The sequence below is a fragment of the Larimichthys crocea genome, chromosome VIII (genome assembly GCF_000972845.2).
Source record: "Larimichthys crocea isolate SSNF chromosome VIII, L_crocea_2.0, whole genome shotgun sequence".
In the NCBI taxonomy this organism is placed as follows: Eukaryota; Metazoa; Chordata; class Actinopteri; family Sciaenidae; genus Larimichthys; species Larimichthys crocea.
Window position 1 is genome coordinate 4,968,680 of NC_040018.1, and position 20,892 is coordinate 4,989,571.

The window sequence follows — 20,892 nt, forward strand, 5'->3', positions numbered from 1 at the left end:
AAGGCAAAGCTGACAAGATGCTTGACAGAGTTTGATTAGAAAGCTTGCTTCAGGTAAACTGCTGAACGCGAGTTTTGCTGCGCGTAAAAATGGATTATGTCAAAAATTACACATCAGATTTTGTTTCCTGAAACTGTCTACAGTGTGTGCTGCAAGCCCTGGACTCTATTTTATGAGGCACTGATTAAAAAAACTGATCCGTTTATGAGCTATTTCCTCCACACCCTCCACTAGCCTGATGCAAAATCATTTAATTAGTATCTATCAGTGGATTATTGTGCTTTTGTCTGCATGATTCCCCCCAGATATAATCACTCAGTAAGAAGTAGTGTTGCTGATAAAAACTATTTATTAAAATTGAAACATTCGTAGGCATTTACAAGCTTTGTGATCTGCAGCTCGGTTCATTTAGACAAACACAACGAGGACAAAATAGTGCTTTTCTATGACGTTAACAGAAGCAGCTCGTGTTACAGAAATTCACCAACAAAGAGATGAAACATAGCAGTTAAACAAAAAATGCATTCAAGTCATCAAAATTCTCTGACAAAACAATAATACCAATGAAAAATAACAAGAAAAACAAACAATACATATGACATAATCAGTGAAAAATGAAGTTAAATTAAAAAAATAATAAATAATATAAATAACACAAAGTGGTGTATTTTTACCACAGTTCACAAAAAATAAAATAACATTAAAACAAAATAACATAAAATCCTTTGGTGCAGTGAATAGGCCTTAGTCCAGTACATCAAAATGCATATAAATATATAAATAGTCCATTTTCAGCAGAGTGTTCATCGTATTGTTTTGCATTGAGCTGCTTCACTGGAGCTCGTGTGGAAAGGATTCATGGCACTCTTTGTTTCTGTCGTCCTCCTTCTCTTTGCGAAAAAATCTGAAAGAAAAGAGGATGTAAGATGTTAGTTCACTTCATCATTTTGTCATTACAGTTGAATAAGTGTGAAACCGATTGTGGATCTGTAAAGACTTTTGCTGCTCACCTGTAATTCGTGCGTTGCTTCTTGGTTTGGGTGCCGATTTGGAGTGCGTCCTCTTCCTCCGGACGGGCGTTACTTCAGCGGGGCACTTGTGCGTGTTGGAGATGCTGGAGCAGTTCTCCTGGTCGGTCCCTGCACTTTCCTCACGGTCGCTCAGCCTGTCGTCATCCTCACAGACGGAGTCCTTTAACTGTGCGGACTCTTGGTAGAGCACAGCGGTGCAGTCTGCGGGTATTTCCTCCCACTGGAACCTGCCAGGCAGCGGCGTGTCACTCTGGAAGTTAAAGTTCCAGCGGCGGCTGTCCTGCTCGGTGATCTCCTTCAGCCTCTGCTTCAAGTCCCGGCGCAGCTGGTCGTGGTCCACCGGTCCGAACAGACTCCTGCAAACCGACTCTCTGCGCCTGATGGGATTCATCCTTCAAGGTGGTTCTGGTGATTTAAGTTGTTGAAGGCGTTGTTGCTGTCTCTCTTTGGTCTGCTTTGGTCAGAATGAAGCTGCAGGGAGATTTAAAGGCTGCAGGGCGCACGGTGCTGTGCTTGTACACAATGAGGAGAGGCTGCTGATTGGCTGCAGCTCTATGAATTGGATAAGAGGAGGGGGGAGAAAGCCATCCTTTGTGTGATGGAGACAACTGAGATCATCAATAAAAGTCTTTGGTTCCTATTGGGGGTACTTTATTGTGATGATGACAGCATTCTTGGTGCACATGCTCCGTGTAGGTTTCATTTGCATGATGGCAAACCGGTAACAAGAACAAAACAACCATTAAAAGTGTTTTTACTTTATGGGTCTTTTTCCGAGTGAAAGAGCAGCAAAGTGCAGTGGTGCACTTTAGCCTCCAGGGAACCGTGATTAGTGGCCACTACAAGCAAGCCCCGGAGGCCTAAAGCCTCCTTGCCAAGATGAGATGCAAAGTAAGTTTAGGATCCAAAACGAAAAGTAATTCAAACGAGGAGACGTGATTTAGTTTAAGTTACATATAGGTCAAGACTACAGTAATTAAAAAGTCATTACTTTAATTGCTTTTTTCTACACGTTGAAAGAGGAGTTTTCCCCACAGGTTAGAATCCTAAGAAGGGTTCTCGGTTTAAAAAAAAAAAAAAGCCAAATTAAATCTGCTACTTTATGTTAATTGTATTATAATTTCTACCTGATTACTTCGCCGAGAAACTCAAGGAAGGCTCCTGCTTCACACTTAAACTGTTCACATATGAGCAGCTCCACTGGAGAAGATTTGGGGGGTGTTTATGGGCCTTGCAAGCACTTTAGTGGTGGTAATGAGGTTCAATTTGACTGCCTAGATTTTGCTGATCACTCTGGTATACTAGAAATGCTAATGCTGTGAAGACAAGGTTGGCATACTGAGCCACAATCCTGATAAACTTACTGCTTCTGTATCATCTGATGGCTGAGACTCAACACTATTTTGATGTATACAGTATGACATATTTGCCTCTGTTCGACTCATAATAATTATCTTTAACAGATTCATGAGAAATCACACTTTTTTATGTGAATCTATTTTACACTCTGTTATTCTGAAATGTGGACTCCTTTAGCCGTCCACCAACGTGCCAAAAAGGAAGTAGTATATGAAGCAGGTTGTCAGGGAGGAGCGTGCGGTCCTGATGAGAGCTGCAGCGGTTGACCAACATGCAAAGTAATGGTGCCCGGAGGTGTCCGGGATTGGCCGGAGGGGAGAGCTCCACCTTTGTTCCACTTCCTTAATGGCCCAGGTGGTTCACCTGTAAATGCTGGGAAGGGAAACCTCCTTCAGCCCTTCACAGGTGTGGTTCAGCGGCAGGAGGAGTGTGTTCATTCCAGCCATGCAGGAGAGACAAGGCACACCTCTGGTGAGTATCTACAGTCTAACAGCTGTGTTTTTTTTTCAACCTGTTTATCACTGTATAGACTGATAAGATACTCTCTGTTGAGTCGTAATATGTATGTTTTTACATAAAGCAGGCTGTTAAGGATACACAGGTTCACATCTAAAATGTAGGTCATGGGTGAAGAAGCAATAATAGGGAAATGATTCTATGACTTGTAATATATGTGGAAAAATGTATATGCATTCATATCTGGAGGATGCAAATACACAAACTGAGCAGATGTTTTTTTACAAATGTAGATGTACTTACTTTCACAGATATTGCAAATTTAGACACAAGTTCAGTACATCCTCCCCCCAGCGCGATTATGTAATCCTTATATTACCCAATTGAACACTTATATAAGTAACCAATGCGTTTTATATGCAATCTCTTACCTCTCTTGGCTTATACTAAAGTGTAATATTGATTTTTTTGTTCTAATGATAAAAAGATCAGAGACCCAAGAGGCGATTTTGCTGAAATCTTAAACCTCATATTGGTTTCTTATAATGTGCGTTCATAGCAAGACTTGTAAGTGTTGCATCACTACATTTGGTAACGTTGCTTTTTAAGATTTCTTGGCGTTTTGTAAAAAAAAATGTGGAAATTCACAAACAAACACTGATTTCGAAACATTATATTGCTTTTTTTTTTTTCTCAAGAGCACAACTTTTGAAGTTTGAAGTTGAAAGAGGTTGCTCAGCCCTGCAAGTTCTTGTTGTGCTGGTTGTCTGCTAATGTGGGTCAAATAGTTTAAGACATCCCCAGATCACAGTGCCCTCTTCTTAAGAAAAGAGAAGTTCATTATAGCAGACTTCAAGCAAGATGAAAAGTGTGAACGTGTGTACGAATGTCTCTGTGGATAAAACACACACACACACACACACACACACACACACACACACACACACACTCTCAGCTGGGCGCCTTGTCCTCTACCTTTGCATGCAAATCATCCTGTTTGCATGCCCAATCGTCTTTTCCCTCCCGGACCCAGACCTGGTAGTCAAATAAAGGCTCCCATAACAAGCTGCTCACTTACATTAAAACAGATGACTTAACACAAATTGACTCTCAGTCTGTGTGTGTGTGTGTGTTAACCACAATTCTATTAAAACACAGGGGTGGCTGCTATTTTGTTTTGTTTTTTGTTTTTTTTTTGTTACGGAAATATTCTCTTGTGCTGCAATTTGTTAAAATCATCCATCACAAGCAGCTCAAGCTGATAAAAAGTGTTTACTCAGGCAAACGGATCATCTTATCAATAATGAATGAGATTCTTTTCTGAACTCAGTGTCATTTATTTCTGTGAAAATAATCATTTTGAGATAAAGAGACTGTGGCTGCTCTCATTGTCAGACGATGACAATGCCCATACTGCTAACAGTAATTAAGAAATGTAGATTATTGTCATTATTGTTATCATTATCAATATGATATCTGAGGGGGTTCTGGTTGGAGCCTGCAGTATTGTGGCCCATCTCTTTTTTTCTTGGTTTCATGCAGATGAGTGACAGCATTCTGTGTACTTCTAGTTCAAACGTCATGCAGGAAAGCGCTTTGCATATGAAGCGAGGATGAAAATTTTTTTAACCACTTTGCATTGACCGCAAGTGCTTCTAAGAACCTTCCTTTGTCTAAAGGGTGGCGGAGTGAGTCATAATGGATTGGAAAGGAAAAATGGACCTAAAAAAAAAACGGGTCTATGTGTCTGTTTGTTTGTTTACAGGGGCCGCTGAAGCCACAGACGAGATGCCTGCGATGCGGTGACCCGCTGGAGTGGTCAGAGGAGCACGGGTGTGTGTGTGTGTGTGTGTGTGTGTAAAAGACAGTACGAACAGATAGGCCTGTTCCCATTAAGGAACACACACAATGCATTCATGACATTTAGCAGAAGCTCCTTGTTAAATGACAGCACTGCTCAGTATTCTTTTCTTTTTTTTTTTTAATCACCATCAGATCAAGTAAAAATAGACATTTGCAACAGGTTACAAGTGGAAGAGGTGCTCCAGGAAGTAAACATGTATACTGGACTAGCAAGCCTTAACCGATTCAAGTTATTCGAGAGAGTTGCTCTTAGTTTTCTTGCTCTTGAATAGAAAACTTTATCCTGTCTCGAATGCTGCGAGCAAAAGTAATATATTCTTGACACAGCAGATTATAGACAAAGCTGCCTAACCATAAAGTGCTCCGAATACCTCCACCGGGCAAGATAGTTAGTTATTTTTAATGAGAGTGTGTAGATTTTTGCAATCCACCTCTGCATCTGAGTCTGCTTCAGTATAATATGCATCGTGAAACTGTGGAAATCTTCGACTCCGTCTAGAAATATTAGAGCTTAATTAAGGATGAAAGTGATATGATATAGTGTGTATATATATATATATATATTATGCAATATCAAAGAATTACAGTGTTTTGGATCATCAGGATAATATTTATATGACTCATAGTAAAGAAAGAAGAAAAGAGAGGCATATTGATGGCAACTTTCCATGGAATCGTTTTATGTCTCACTGTTCAGGAGTTATGATCCAAAAAGGATTTATAAATAGAGACATGGTGGCATTAATCTGTTTGTCCTTGTCTCGTGGCTTTACTCATTTTTGAAAAACTCACAACAAACCCAAACAGGCGAACAGAGCAACACAATAATCTCCTTGGCAGACAAAACTATAACTTATTTTAGTTATTCGGCAGCGAGCTGATGGTTCCAGGACAGATGATCCCTTTGTACTTAGAAAAAAAGTAGACACCAGAAAGTTAGAGATTCTGAGAGGTGAGTCTTAAGTCTGCGTTTAAAGCAGGCTAGGGATTTCACAGTGCTATCCAGGTGCTTTCTGCACTACACAAGAGCACATATCTATTTAATGTGTGTTTCTCTCACTCTCCAGTGTCCTGCTGGGCTGTCAGTGCTGCTCTACAGTGGATGAGACGCTGGAGAAGGTAGCCAGGGGTATGGCAAGCAGAATTAAGAAGGAGAAGTGTCACTGGGCGGCTGGGAGAGTGGGCGACATCGAGTTCATGGGCCCTACTAAGACTAGAGGAAAGGTGAAACTACATATGGGTTCATGGGAATGAAATGTTCACAGTTCAGATAATACTGACATCAACTTGTGTCTTTATGTTTAAGTTTCTGAGGGTGCTCAGCAACACGGACCCGGTGCTGATCTACCAGATGATGACGGAAGAGTGGGGCCTCGCTCCTCCACACCTGGTGGTAGCACTCGTGGGAGGAGACGAGGTCGCTCAGATGAAGCCCTGGCTCAGGGACACTTTGAGAAAAGGACTTGTGAAGGCTGCACAGAGCACAGGTTATAATTAACTTTTAAAAACAACAGTCAGTGATGGGGAACGGGTTCTCTATTGCCCTCCATTGTCTGGTAATGGAATTACCAGAAACACAAGATGAAAGTCTTTGATTTAGACGTGTCCAGAGTAGGAGTCATATATTATTCATCTTTTTTTTTCCAAGCATTTTTTTTTTAATTGCATGATTAGTCAAATATTTCATGAATTTTAATGTATGTAAGGAGGAATAACACAGAAACCATAAGGTCTAATTAGCATAATCAATAGGCCAGCTGTTTATGTAGAATTTAGGACACAACTCTGGTTTAAAAACTAGTTCCCCAACTTCCTGCACAACAACACACACACACACACACACACACACACACACACAAACACACGTATGCAACTGCCTCTCTGTCCTCTAGGGGCGTGGATCTTTACTAATGGCCTTCGTTTTGGCATCACCAAACACTTGGGCAAGGCGGTCAAAGACCACTCCTTGGCCAGCACCTCCTCTAAAGTCCGTGTAGTGGCCATTGGCATTGCACCCTGGAACATGATCCACAATCGAGAGGCGCTACTCTCTGCCAAGGTTTCTACACACATACACACACAAACAGTACAGAGCTAATAAAATCAGTAGCGACGTCCATCAGCAAATATTGACATCTTTCACGTTACTATGTTCGTGCTCTCTGTCTGTGCATATTCACGTTTCTCAAGGTGGACGAGCCTGCATCGTACAAGTCACAGGACTTGCCTCATGGGTCAGTGTATTCCCTGGATGACCAGCACTCTCACTTTGTGCTGGTGGAGGAGGATCCCAACAGACCAGGAGCCACCAGTGAAATGAGGGTGAAGCTGCTCAAACACATCTCTCTTCAGCGCACTGGTTATGGAGGTACAAAGCTTGTTGGGTCACCCCTGGGAACCAGTAATGGAAAGAGAACCCTTTACTGTAATAACAATACCAGAATTTAAAATGACTTAATTAAATGTTAAAGTCATGCACTTACTTTTACTTATGTAAAAGTAGCATAAATATAAACAGTTAAATGTACTTAAATATTAAAAGTTGGAGCACTCATTGCGACAAATGGTCCTTTTTATGGTGTTAAATTATGCATTTAAATGCATTAAGTATTATTTCAGCATGGGCCTAGTACAGGTGGCTGCTTCATATTTCATGACCTTTTCATATGGCTAGCTGTAAAACCATGTGCCTGAAAACTGTACACAAGTGCAATAGTCCAATGAATGCACATCTGCTCTTTTTTTATATGGCTGCAATTGAAAATCTGTGCGTTGGATATGAACTGTTCACCGCCTGTGGGAAGCAAAACAAATATGTATTATAAAGATTGGAATAAGATGTTTTTGCCTCACTCTCGTCCCTTTAGTATTTCTTGTTTTTAACTAGCTCAGATAGATAACCGGTGCTACCCTGTGGAGTTTTCCTGTAAGCAAGCCAAACAATTGTATTTAGACTCAGTTTTTCTCTCTAAATGCATTGTGTGCATCGCTGAGATGCAATAAATGCGTTTAGTTCATTTCCTTCCCCTGTAAAACATTTGTGAAACCACTTTTTCATGAATATAATATAAATTGTGCCATGTCCACATCCATGTCTGCTAACTTGCACAGTTTTTCTTCCCTTGGTTAGGCTTCTTTGTGCTTTACCACCAACAACTGTCAGTCAGTGGAGTAGCCTGAAAGGAGAACGTTCAAATTAGATTCACAGTTACCACTCATTATGTTGTTTTCCACCTTAGGAGTCAGATTTTCAGTGGCTCACAGGATAGATATGGAGAGTTGTGAGATGGTTAATAAGAAATAAGAAAGTATGTCCTCTCTACTTCATGTTGTTTAATTTTCAAACTCCCAAACTCTTCAAATATAACAAGGGGAACGGAGGGGAACATCACTCTTTGATGTAGCTGTTCACAACTCTGAGACAAAGGGAGCCTGTGAAAAAGATATTTGTCATTACGTGTGAAAAGCTGGCCAGACAACACTTGTTCAGCAGTTGACAGGAGCAGTCTATGCACCTTTACACAATAGTAGGAGTGTGGTAATGATTTTAAGACACTCTGAGCTGCAAAAGATATATGTTTTTAATGTACTTTCTGGTGTTTGCAGGTGCAGGCAGTTTTGAGATCCCTGTTCTGTGTCTCTTGGTACATGGTGAACCCAGGATTCTAAAGGTAAGGTTTAATTTCATTATGCAAGCGTTAGTTACGCAAGAACTTTAACGACGTGAACGCATATGGTTCTGTTGATAGATGGATAGTCTGTTGTGTCATATGAATGTGCATAATAAAGGCAGGCTTGAGAGTTAGGCTCCAAATCAAATCTCCTAACGTGGCAGGCCAAAGCCAGACTGGCAAACGAGTTCTTTCTGTTTTTCCCAAAACGAATCACTCTGACAAGAAATCTTGTCAAAGCCACCAATTTATTTGAATAAATAGAACCATAATTGAGATTATGGGATACGAATAACACTGAGTACTCTGATCGGTATAATTTTCTGTTATTAACTGGAAATGAAGACGTTTGAAGGTTTGCCTGCAAGTCTGAACATTCTGTCCCTCTCTGCAGAGGATGTACAAAGGCATTGGCAATTCGACACCATGGCTGATCCTGGCAGGCTCGGGAGGCGTGGCTGACATCCTCGTCACGCTGATGGATAGGGGCTGCTGGGATACGGACAGTGTTCATGAGCTACTGCTGGACACCTTTCCAAATGCCCACCACAGCACAGACATCAGTAACTGGGTCAAGCTGGTGAGCACAGTGCTGTGCACAGCATGGAGGCAGGCACATACACAGATATGCAGATCACAAGACTTGAACGTTGCCAGAAAAATGGGGCACACTGGGAAAGATTGTGAGGGGAAACTAATGCAGGATTTCCATCCATATCGTCAAATTTTTGTATGTGACGGCCTAATTAAGGATGTGAAGGAGGAGGGAAAGATAGCAGTAGTGTAACAGATTTTTTTCAAGCTGACATACACAGTGAAGGGGTTGTAATTTTAGAAAACCATGCATTAGCAATATGAAATAATAAATAATTGTCAACCTGCCAATCAGATCCAGAGGATTCTTGATCATGGACATCTTCTTACTGTCCACGACCCTGAACAGGAGAGCTCTGAGCTGGATACAGTCATCCTCAAAGCTCTAGTCAAAGGTAAAGTACCTTGTGAGAGAAATAAGGAAACCTGCAATTTTCCAAGGCTTTTTACAATTACAGGTATTGAGACTTGGTGGTTTCTATGGAGAGAGCGCCTTGACATTTTGAGCACTTCATAGGTTGCAAAACTGTTGACATCTTGTGTTTGTCTCCTGTGCATCAGCTTGTAAGAGCCAGAGTCAGGAAGCTCAAGACTTCCTGGATGAACTGAAGCTGGCTGTGGCCTGGAACAGGGTGGACATTGCCAAGAGTGATATCTTTAATGGAGATGTGGAGTGGAAGGTGAGACAAATAGATCAGTGATCTGATTAGAGGTTGGCCACACTCTGGTAATTACATCCAGTGTGTGTTTAAAACTGTAAAGTTCAATCTGCATTTAAGTCAAAGTTTAGAATATTTAATGAAAGCAGACTAAAGAGTCTACCACCGTACTAGCAGCTCTGTGAAGTACTTAGGCACAGGGGCGCTTTGAGATAAACGTTGGAATGCTAATACGCTCAGAATCAATTTTAATCAATCAATTTGAAAGGGGCTCATTGACCACTAGTGACTCATTAGATAGCACAAGATAAGATAAGATAAAATGGACTTTATTGATCCCACACCGGGGAAATTTGCTTGTTCAAGCAGTTCAAGACACAACACAACACAAAAAAGACACGTACAAATAAGCCAGGCAAGCTAGTGGTACAGAAGAAAAGAAAGCATAGAATTACAAAGAAAAGACAGTTGCTTAATGAGCAATTATAATAAAGACCCATGATCTTTGCAGGCATGCGACCTTGAAGAGGTGATGATGGATGCGCTGATTAATGACAAGCCCGACTTTGTTCGCCTCTTTGTGGACAGCGGTGTGAACTTGGGCGAGTTCCTCACCTACGGCCGCCTACAAGAGCTTTACTGGTCTGTGTCGGAGAAGAGCCTCCTTCACAACCTCCTCCTGAAAAAGTACGAAGAGAAGCAGCTGCTGCTCGGAGCTGCCAGGACACCTGGTCCACCTGGGCACCATCCGCCTGAGCAAGGGGACCGGAAACCACGCTTCACTCTTTTTGAGGTCGCTAAAGTGCTGAAAGACTTTCTCCATGACTCCTGCAAAGGCTTTTACCAAAAAATTCCCACAGTGAGTGATATACTATATCTTTTCCAAGAAATCATATATACTGCACGGAATAAGAAATCCTTTAAACTGATGAATTGAATTTCACCTTGTATTGCTTCTCGCAGTGGTTCTCGTTCTTTTTGGCTCGTGACACTTTAAAATGAAGAAGTCTATTTGTGCCCCCTTTTCACTGTTCTCTTTGCATTTTTCTATAAATTGTGTGCAGAGATTGATTTCCCCTCCTGAACCTCTCAGACTGTTTCATTTGGAACTGTTAAAGGATTCAAAGATGCAATGAAACAGACGATATAGAGTCTCTGTGGAATTGAATCTTTAATGGTGACCTCATCTTGCACTAGTAGGAGAAACACACAAAATCTGACCCACATCACAGTTTTTCTGTAACCTTCTCCCTCCTATCAAGTTGGCGTTTTTCTCCTAAACTGATTGTCCAGTTTACACTTTGGAAAGTGTCATACCTTTCTTACCCTTTTAGTCAACATGCGACCCCTGTTGTTGTAACCCACTGGAAAGGCCATGACCCTCCACCAGCAGCAGCTTTCAATTTCATCATTATTGCGCAAAGGACAAGATGGATCATCATTGTAAACCAAACCTGCTATTATACTCTGTTAAGTGAAATTACCCCTCTATATGGTGTGTAATGTATGCTGTTTGTGTCATAGAGCTGAGCTAAGATGGTGATAATCTCAGATAATGACAAAATGAAATTGTTTCTTGGCTGAAAGACTATCCGTTCATGTTCCATAGAAATCACTTCATACATTTTTAAAACACCTACATATCTTGCTGACAGACACACTCCTACTATCAGGTACCTCCTTGACAGATGAAGTAATTGGCTCTGCAGTCATGGCCATAGATTTTGCCACAGATTCTGGCTATGACTCATGTAATAATTGCATGTTCTGTGAACTGTGTGCGCCCAAACCTGCTTACGATACACATAGTTAACTGGCTGTGTGCTCCAGGAGAAGCCATCGAAGGGTCGACTGTTCCACAACCAGAAGAACCTGGCCGAGTTAGAGGAATGCTGCGAACATCCTTGGAGGGATCTCTTCCTCTGGGCTGTCCTTCAGAACCGACAGCAGATGGCTAACTACTTTTGGGCTATGGTCAGTCTTCTCAGCTTCTTTAGTCAGTTAAACTCCAGCTCACACTGTCTCAGCATGTGGTTTGATCAATAAATGTCTAAATGTTCTCTACTCAAACCAAACTGAAGCGAGCTGAATTATACTACACTGATGGTTTGTATTCTGGATTCAGTGAGGACATATGGGTCAGCACAGTGGAAGTGCAGGTCAGTCCTGCAATATGAAAATGTCAGTCTAGATAAAAGAGCCCAGCAAACGGCATATTTATCAAAAACTGAGATGAGGTAAAAAGCTATCTTATCTCCAAGAACATTATTCAAATGAAGGTCGTGCTGCTTCATGGGGCAGCACATCCAACGAGCGATGAGGTAATGCAGGCGTATCTAAAGTCTGGATGGAGCTAATGAGAAATATATCCTGACATGGGATTGGTGCCCTATGAATAGTTTAAATGACACCAATCAATGATAATTGCTCTTTGTTTTCAACATCTTTTCAAAGCACCTTTCATTTCTTTATTGTCCTTCCTCGAACTAAGGGAACCAATTATTGTAATCTCACAAGCGGTCACCCAGATGTGCTCCTTTCCTGCGTCTTATTTCAAACATTATCTGAAATTATGGTAATTGCATTCAGTGTGTGTACATCCCCCCACTGCAAATCGTTTTACCACTCCGACTCTGGCTGGGATATCTGCATTCATAATTAGATTGTTTGAAGTATCTCTCATGTTGAAGGCCCACAATTACCCTTGCAGGCTGTCTAATGCTAGCAAAATATGTACATATATATGAACCCAATAGTAATATACGCCGTGCCATATTGTATAATAATCATTGTTCTTTTAAATAAGAAAGTATGAGTTCCACAACACTAAGTGTGACCCTTTGGGAACTCCCTGTTTTACTATGTTGCTCTTCATTTACACATTTGTCATGATAGTCCTATAAACGCTGCTACTACAAAGTATAGGGCCATTATCTGTTGATTATAGAAATAATAATACAACACAATAAACATAATGCACTATAAGATCATAACAGACAATGCGCTGACTGGAAGGAACCAACTAAAGACTTTCTTTGTCAACAGAGTACATATTCACAGGCTTCTGTGTTCTATAAACAATCAATTCTTTTTTTTTCCATACTCACACGTGTGACTGAAAAGAAACCAACCTGATGTTAAAATGACGAAAGGAAATATGTTTATTCACTGTCTTATTGTGAGACAGAAGACACTACTGATACTACTATTAGATCTGACCAAAGAATATGAGGCTTAGGGTTATTGTTAGGGTTGGGGTTAGGGTTAGTATGCGTATACGTTAGCCTGCCTCTGTTAGAAAGTGACAAAATCCACCTATCAGCACCTCTGAAGTTCACTAATTAACATGTTATGTGTTGTCTAATCAGTACAAAAACTGAAGTTTGTAGTAGTGCTTCTCCAAACAGAGCCTTTATATAGTGCTAAATGTCTCCTGGCTCCAGCTTCATATTGCATAGACATATATGAGAGTGGCATTCAAGTCCAGACAGTCATTGTTTTTACATTTGCATTTCAGTAAGTTATTAAATTCACCAAGTGTGTGGACCTGGTGATCCATCTGTGCTTTCAAGCTTAGACCAAAGTAACTCAGACTCGAGTAAATGAAGACTTGATGTTCACTGTGATGAAATAACTCTTCTCAACAATGTCTGAGCAGAGTTGATTGTCAGAGTGCACCGACATTAGCTAAAATTGAAGCCTGAGGGTGGGGAAGGCAAAGATGAGGGTAGTTTTTCTCTATGTCAGGCCTATAAAAACACCTCACACTTGTCCAGTCATGTCCAAGGTGACACTGCAGCACCAAAATTCCAAGACATCCGTATACATTAAAGGGTCTATATGTTCAGATATGATCAGTTGAGCAACACAGAAATGTGTAAGAAAAGTGTTGAATTATACTGGGGCCATTTAGAAACAGCCTGATGCACACTGTAGACCCCATTTAGATGCAAAAAAACATACACAGCTTTCTAATATTCTAAACTAGATTTCTTAGATCATTCTCTCAGAACCATTTCTTGAATCCAGCTTTCTTTTAATCCTTCAGGGCCCTGAGGCAGTTGCGGCAGCGCTGGCGGGTTGTAAGATTCTGAAAGAGATGGCAAGACTGGAATCTGAAGCCGAATCTGCACGGAGCATGAAGGAGGCCAAGTATGAGCAGTTTGCCCTTGGTGAGTACACAATCTGTTCAATGGCAATAGCTGACAGTGTGATCAGAAGAAATAAAAGGTCAAACATAGCGAGAGGTACATTCACTGACCACAACATCACAACAAAACAACCCAAACAAATCCCACCGAAAGGGAATAAAATATGAATCTGAATGTGCGAAGAGGTTGACAGTGTGTACCTGTTCCTATTGTTGCAGATGTCTTTGGAGAGTGTTACTCCAACAGTGAAGACAGGGCTTATGCTTTGTTAGTGAGAAGAACACACTGCTGGAGCAAATCTACCGTCCTCAACTTGGCAACCGAGGCAGATGCCAAATCCTTCTTTGCCCACGATGGAGTTCAGGTAACAAGGAGACATATCCATATGCTGATTTGGCTCCAATTGAACTCATTCTCTCAGCCATACTAAAACAATTAACTTTCATCATTCATCTTCCAACACTTTCAAAGTATTCTGCGTTTGATTAAGAGTTAGGTAGTTTCTTTGGCTACCTAATGTATTTTTCTACGCAACAGTTATTAAAAACTTTCCCAGGGCATTACATGTCATTAGATACTTACTGCAAAGTCATGTTTCTGCTGCTCGCTGGACTTCATTCAGTGCACACATTTTTTTGCCTAAATATCCCTACAACAGATGTCCTTGTCATTACAAAGTCATCATTGAGAATTAATTGGTATTCAATGTCAGCAGGTAAAGTTAGTGTGCCGAACACTCACTGACAGTGAAGTCATATTTTATTTAAAGGGCGCAGTTGGAGTTAAAATGGTGAGCTGTTAATGATAATTCAGTGTAATATTTCAAGAGGATTTTACTGGTCTGTTATAAAGAGTGGACAAGCCCATAACTAAGCGTCATGGGTAGTTTCATGGAAGTTAGCTCAACCCAACTGCAACTAGACTGCTTTAAAGAAGAAAATGGTTCAGAATTTATATAAAATGTTTGATGAAGAGGGAAAATTCTCATTTTTTTTCTGTTGGGTAACTCCCTGTATGAAGCATCCATGGATTTGGTCACAAGACTGTAAGGCAGAAATATTCCAAGGCATATGGTGCCCTCTTGTGGTGAACAGATGTGTGTCCTTTGTTGTGAAACCCTGATTTAAACACAAATGACACCAAACTAACCTTTGACTTTTCCAGGCTCTTCTCACAAAGCTTTGGTGGGGGGCGATGACGACAGACACAGCCATCTCCAAACTTGTGTTGTCCTTCTTCTTCCCGCCGCTCATCTGGACCAACATGATAAAGTTCAGGTGATCAATCTCATGCTATCTTCCACAGTTTGTCTTGTGTCGTGTGGATGTACCATATGTCTTTTTTGTTGAGTACACTCTCTCGTGTGTGCTTCTCAGTGATGAGGAACTTGATAACCGTAATGGCCGCGAGCAGTTTGCAGAGCTGGACAGTCTGGATACAGAAAAGGCTTTGCTGTTAACTGACGACGATGATCCTTTGTGAGTTTGCAATCAAATAATACTCAAATTGCTATTAAATAATCTGAAAATTGTCTTCTATTACCATGCATTGTATATTGACAATTAGCTGTATTTACTTCAGTTAAAGCTTAAAGGTCAGATGCACTGTGCTGATTTCCATGCTCAGTGGATGTTTTGTGAAACACACACATCTAGCCTGCACATACAAACCCAATCATCAATGGCATTCACATTATCAATAGTCTTCCAGGATATAAACCTATATTTAGATAATTACATACTTGCTGAGAAGCATGTGTGAGTGTCTTTTCCACTCTTTGATTTCCAGGGACACTCCACCCGGAGGTCCAGCAGCTCAGAGCTGTGCCTCTGTCTGGTGGCGTTTCTTAATCCGCCGCTGGCGTCGCTTCTGGAGTGCTCCTGTCACCGTGTTCCTCGGTAATGTCATCATGTACTTCGCCTTCCTCTTCCTCTTCACCTACGTGCTCCTGCTAGACTTCCGTCCGGCGCCACCCTATGGCCCTGGACCCCCAGAGATAATGCTCTACTTCTGGGTCTTCACCTTGGTGCTGGAGGAACTTAGACAGGTGACTATTAAAAAACCTGTCAGTGGTTTCTTTATTATACTTCATTAACACATATGAAGTTCTCAGACCATTATTCAGTGATTTTCTTGTTAAGGATCTATTTATGCAGTGTCATTTCTATTTTTAAGCACTACCATTATTATTAGATGTGTGTTCATCACGCCGTTCTGGCTTGACAAGTCTGACATGTCTGAGTAGGAGGCAATGTGAATCAGTACAATGACCTCAAACTCTCTGGGGTTTTAAGGATTCATGAGCCTTTCACCTCTCTGTTTGACTCTCTCCCAGTGAACCAAGTCAGACAAGCATGATCCCTTATTGCTGTGATCCCGTTGAGCCTTCCTCCCTTGGGTACAACCCATCCCCCCCCCTCCCCAAGATGAGACAGGTCTTCACCGCTGTTCTCTCTCTGCTAGCTTTTTCAACATGCGTCTTAGTCCCTGAGCTGAGCAGAACTGTGGCACAGGTTTCCAAAAAAAGACCAATTCTGCTATAGGCAGCCCTGGCAAGCTACCAAGCCCAAGGGTGCATACCTCTCCCTGCGGGATGACAGTGCCACGGGCGCTCCTGTTCTCACCACACTTGTCAGAGAACAAGGTTAGAGACTGTAGGTTTACCAGCTCTTTAGATAGATGGGCTGCTGCAAATCTGCTCACTCTTACAAAGTTGTAACAACCAATATCTTGTTGCATTAATGTGGTATGTGTACTATAGTGTTTTCTTAACACTCTAGTGCTAAAACATATGTCAGCCTAGGTGAGATTTTTAATTATCTGGGCTGTTTCATTGTGAAATATACAGGGTTTATCACTTCCCCGTAATGAGCTAACACCAGAACATCTGTGGTAAGTCTGGTGTGTTTGATCAGTTCACCCAGAGTCTAACTCTGCAGCTTATGTCTACTTGACAGAAACTTCTAACTTCCTTTTTATGAATCATGTACATGTCTCGAAAAGGCCAGACACCATGAGCACTAAATAACCGAGGAACACCGGAAGACTCCCATCCCACTTTTAGTTACAGTTGGTCATCATGTTGGCCTTTGTGCTATGACAGTCGGGGCTTACACACCAGTGTATCACTTTATGAAAGCAGCATATTGCCCTCAGCTTGTTCTCAAACCAATTGTGCCATCAAGGGACCAAGTGCTGGTTTATTGATGTGCTTACAGGTGCCCTGTTCAAACCACAGGAGACAACTCACCCTCGCACTCTTAAGTGTCAGAGACACTTTACAGGAATAAGAAATTGGGACACTGCAGGTGCTTTGTGAAGCAGCAGGGCTGTGTACCCGCTAACTCCCTTTTGGCCCTGCAGATGTGTCTGAATAAGGCTCTAAGTGTGTGACCTGACAGAGGGTGAATAATACTCATCTCTAACAGAGAAAAGAGAACTCAGTTCAGACATAACGGATGGTTTATTAACGCCTCATTTACCCATTAAAAACCTTGAACTATTCAGATTTTTTCAATGAAATGGCAACGTTAGCAGACAAACTAAAGTTAAGACACCTTTTTCTTTTCATCTTTATAATTTAACTCATAATTCAGCAAAGTTCTTTGAGCCAGTAGTACGAAAGGTGCAAAGCTTTTAGGCAAATAATGCAACAAAAATGAAAACAAGGCTCAACCTTGCGATATGAATATATTTTGTGGTGGCTCTAACTCAGGAGGTAGCATGGCTATGGCGGTTTGTGCCCCACCTCCTCTTGGCCACGTATCATGCGAGAGTCCCAAATTGCTCTGCTGGTCAGGCTGACATCCTGTGTGGTAGTTTGGTGTGTTTGTGTGTGTGTGTGTGTGTTTGTGTGTGTGTGTGTGCATGAGCAGCAAAAATTTTCCTAAGCACTTTGGGTAAAAGCACTATTTAAATGTTCCATACCAACAATAAAGTTGCTGGTAAATAATGAACTCTCTACTATGGCATAGAGCTTCTTCACAGATGAAGAGATGAGCATCTTGAAGAAGTTCAAACTCTATGTTGAGGACAACTGGAACAAGTGCGACATGGTTGCCATCTCGCTGTTTGTTGTTGGGGTTTCTTGCAGGTAATTAACGTTAAATGTCACTGATGATACTGAAAAGAGTGCTCTAGATTTGATATTCTAGATTGGTAATGTCCATTTTCATTGATTTTTCAGGATGGTGAACGGCACCTATGAGGCAGGAAGGACTGTTCTGGCGATAGACTTCATGGTGTTCACCCTACGTCTGATCCACATCTTTGCCATTCATAAGCAGCTGGGCCCCAAGATCATCATTGTGGAAAGAATGGTGACCAAAACAAAACACTGCTATCTGAATATTCTTATTTTACGTGATGCTCATGCTCATAGCTCTGTAAGAAGATGAAAAGACGTTTCTGCTTCTACTGAACAGATGAAGGACGTTTTCTTCTTCCTCTTCTTCCTGAGTGTGTGGCTCATTGCGTACGGTGTTGCCACCCAGGCTCTTCTTCACCCAAACGACCCAAGGATTGACTGGGTGTTCCGCAGAGCCTTGTACCGTCCCTACCTCCACATTTTTGGCCAGATCCCCCTGGAGGAAATTGATGGTAGCAAAAGCGTCAAATTTCAAATCCATGAAAATTGTTTGCTGTGTCATATTTCGATTGTTTATGATTTCAGAGAAGGCCTTCTGTTATGTCTTTCTCATCTAATTCTCTTGTTCTCTCATTAAACGGAGTGCAGCTGCTCGCATGCCTGAAATCAACTGCACCGATGACTCAGATGAGATTATCATGGGCCTGCGGCCGCCGTGCCCCAACCTCTACGCCAACTGGCTGGTCATTTTACTGCTGGTTATTTTCCTTCTTGTCACCAATGTCCTGCTGCTGAACCTGCTCATTGCCATGTTCAGGTGAATCCAGAAAATCACGAATATGTTTGTCATTCTAACAAAATGAGTAGAGCTAGTGGACACGCTCAAAGTCATCTATATTTTGTGAGCTTGTCTGTCAGAGATTCTTCTTCTTCTCCACTGAGATTGATCAGCTAGAGCTCCAAATCACAATGAAGTCTGACACCAGATGGTATAATGAAAATTCCTCTAAGTTAAAGTTAAGTTAAAAGAACAATAACTTTATTGGCTTTTTGTTGTGTTTCTCCCAGTTACACGTTCCAGGTGGTGCAGGGCAACACGGACATCTTCTGGAAGTTCCAGAGATACAACCTGATCGTGGAATACCACAGCCGTCCAGCACTGGCTCCACCCTTCATCATCATCAGCCATCTCTCTCAGCTCCTCCTCAGCCTGGTCAAACAGCCCGAGCCCAAACAGGAGCATCTTGGTATATTCATGAATATTTCCTCGAAACTATCAAGCCATTCAGTTTTACTTAAAAAAAAAGACATCATAATTGTTTCCTGTGCCTTGTCAGGATAAATTACATTCAAATAAATCACTGGAAAATGTGCCGTGTGCTTATCTTTGTCCTTGACCTGCCCTAGAAAACATGCCTGTTGGTTAATTGGCTACTGGACTGGCTCCATATGTGTGTCTCTGCTGTGTTTGTTTTGCCAGAGAGAGAGTTGCCGGCAGGGCTGGACCAGAGGCTGATAACATGGGAGACGGTACAGAAAGAGAATTACCTGGCCAAACTGGAGCGCCAGCACTGGGAGAGCAGTGAGGAGAGACTCAAGAGTACCTCCTCAAAGTAACTGTTGTTTTGTAAAGAGAAAAGGTCTTTTCCTAGAATGGTGAAGGAATGGCAACGACTCTGCCTCTGACTGACTTACCCATAACTTAATCCTAAACAATCTCACGCCTCATGCCTAAACTTAACCAACCCAACCAACAAAGACGACGAGTTGTAGCAAATCAGAGATGTAGTAAGGTGTGTCATTCCATTGCCACCATAGGGGAAGAAATAGGCAATGTGCAGTGGCTTTATTTTTGTTTTTTTGTTTGGTTTGCTTTTCTGGCCCCTAGCAGTATATTATTATTTCAGCATTGAATATGGTTTTATCTGATTTTTGCTTGTGACAAAGGGTTCAGAGCTTGCTGAGGGCTGTTGGTGGGTTCAAGGACCAAGAGAAACGACTGGCAACCATGGATGCTCAGGTAAACCTGAAAAAAGTGATGTCAACAGCATCGTTTGACACATAATGAGGTTGCATTTTCATAATTTTATATCACATAAAACTCTGCTCTCTGTACTTTTTAAGTAAAATGAACCTAATTGCATAAAGCTCAGTCATTTCTGGCTTCGGCTCTAGGTCAGATATTGTGGAGAGGTGTTGTCCTGGATGGCAGAGTGCTTCGCTCAAAGCACACTCAAGTGTGAGAAAGAAGTTCCGAAAGCTCCATGTGAGACAAAGATGAGTCATCGATGGTGACTCATCATTTCTAATTATGTGACAATATTTTTCTGGTCTAGCATACTGTGATTCTACTTCTGCACTGCTGTATGCATGTCGAACTATTTTAACATTATGGCATTGTGTTTCAGTGTCTCTAACAAGTCCTAAGCCAACCAGCTCCAAGGACGCAGCTCAAAGTCAGCCAGAGAAAGAAGCCAAACAAGAAGGGGGTGCAGCTGAACCAGGTCACCCAGGATATGGAGCTAACAAGAAATTTCCTTACATTGATGAGTAGAAGTGACAGTGGTAACTGGTGGCAGCTAATCATGATGCTATGTGTAAGCCTTTTAGAATATTTTGAGGTATGATGAGGATTAAGGGAAGGAAAATGTTGATTTGGTTTGAATGTTGATTTAAATTCATAAAATTAAGTTGGATGGATTCAAATGTGTTTGTTTTAAGTTGGTTAAACTTAAATTCATGTATTTGCCTTTATTCCTTTTGCAAATTAAGCTTCTAAATTTTGAAATATTTACTCAGTCATAATCAAAACTTCCGGGTTCCTTCAGTGCACCAAAAAGGTAGAGTACATTTTTAAATGAGTCACTTGTGAACGGCATGTTGGTTTCTTGGTTTAAATGACAAAAGAAAATACAGGTAATAACACTTTAAAGTTGTTTTTTAATGTACACTTCAGGTCAGTATAAGACATTAAATGTTAAACACTACAGTGGCTGTGAATTTAAGTCATGGCCTGCTAGG

General features: G+C 41.4%; 2 protein-coding genes across 2 annotated transcripts; one reads left to right on the forward strand and one right to left on the reverse strand.

Annotated features, from left to right (window-relative positions):
- Positions 1 to 335: 335 nt before the first annotated feature.
- cdkn1ca (cyclin dependent kinase inhibitor 1Ca) lies at positions 336 to 1,520 on the reverse strand. Its single transcript, XM_010732955.3, has 2 exons — positions 1,011 to 1,520; positions 336 to 904 (listed from the first exon to the last, which is right to left on the reverse strand). The coding sequence occupies exons 1-2, from the start codon at positions 1,420 to 1,422 to the stop codon at positions 804 to 806; spliced, it is 513 nt and encodes a 170-aa protein (XP_010731257.2). The 5' UTR covers positions 1,423 to 1,520; the 3' UTR covers positions 336 to 803.
- A 1,262-nt stretch (positions 1,521 to 2,782) lies between these two features.
- Positions 2,783 to 20,556, forward strand: trpm5 (transient receptor potential cation channel, subfamily M, member 5). The gene is made up of 26 exons (XM_019273376.2): positions 2,783 to 2,861; positions 4,612 to 4,679; positions 5,777 to 5,933; positions 6,016 to 6,196; positions 6,602 to 6,768; positions 6,900 to 7,077; positions 8,316 to 8,380; positions 8,775 to 8,960; positions 9,270 to 9,369; positions 9,536 to 9,654; positions 10,145 to 10,492; positions 11,464 to 11,607; positions 13,682 to 13,805; positions 14,003 to 14,148; positions 14,949 to 15,061; positions 15,161 to 15,262; positions 15,573 to 15,831; positions 17,759 to 17,877; positions 17,971 to 18,103; positions 18,209 to 18,383; positions 18,520 to 18,688; positions 18,940 to 19,118; positions 19,352 to 19,484; positions 19,819 to 19,891; positions 20,047 to 20,137; positions 20,280 to 20,556. The coding sequence occupies exons 1-26, from the start codon at positions 2,835 to 2,837 to the stop codon at positions 20,423 to 20,425; spliced, it is 3,702 nt and encodes a 1,233-aa protein (XP_019128921.2). The 5' UTR covers positions 2,783 to 2,834; the 3' UTR covers positions 20,426 to 20,556.
- Positions 20,557 to 20,892: the final 336 nt, after the last annotated feature.

Bases quoted from the DNA above. Each gene is read 5' to 3' on its own strand.
- cdkn1ca (XM_010732955.3), bottom strand. From the start codon at position 1,422: ATGAATCCCATCAGGCGCAGAGAGTCGGTTTGCAGGAGTCTGTTCGGA. The intron at 905-1,010 runs GTGAGCAGCAAA...CTTTTCTTTCAG, and splicing joins AAGCAACGCACGAATTACAG to ATTTTTTCGCAAAGAGAAGG.
- trpm5 (XM_019273376.2), top strand. From the start codon at position 2,835: ATGCAGGAGAGACAAGGCACACCTCTG. The intron at 6,197-6,601 runs GTTATAATTAAC...TCTGTCCTCTAG, and splicing joins GAAGGCTGCACAGAGCACAG to GGGCGTGGATCTTTACTAAT. The intron at 9,370-9,535 runs GTAAAGTACCTT...CCTGTGCATCAG, and splicing joins CCTCAAAGCTCTAGTCAAAG to CTTGTAAGAGCCAGAGTCAG.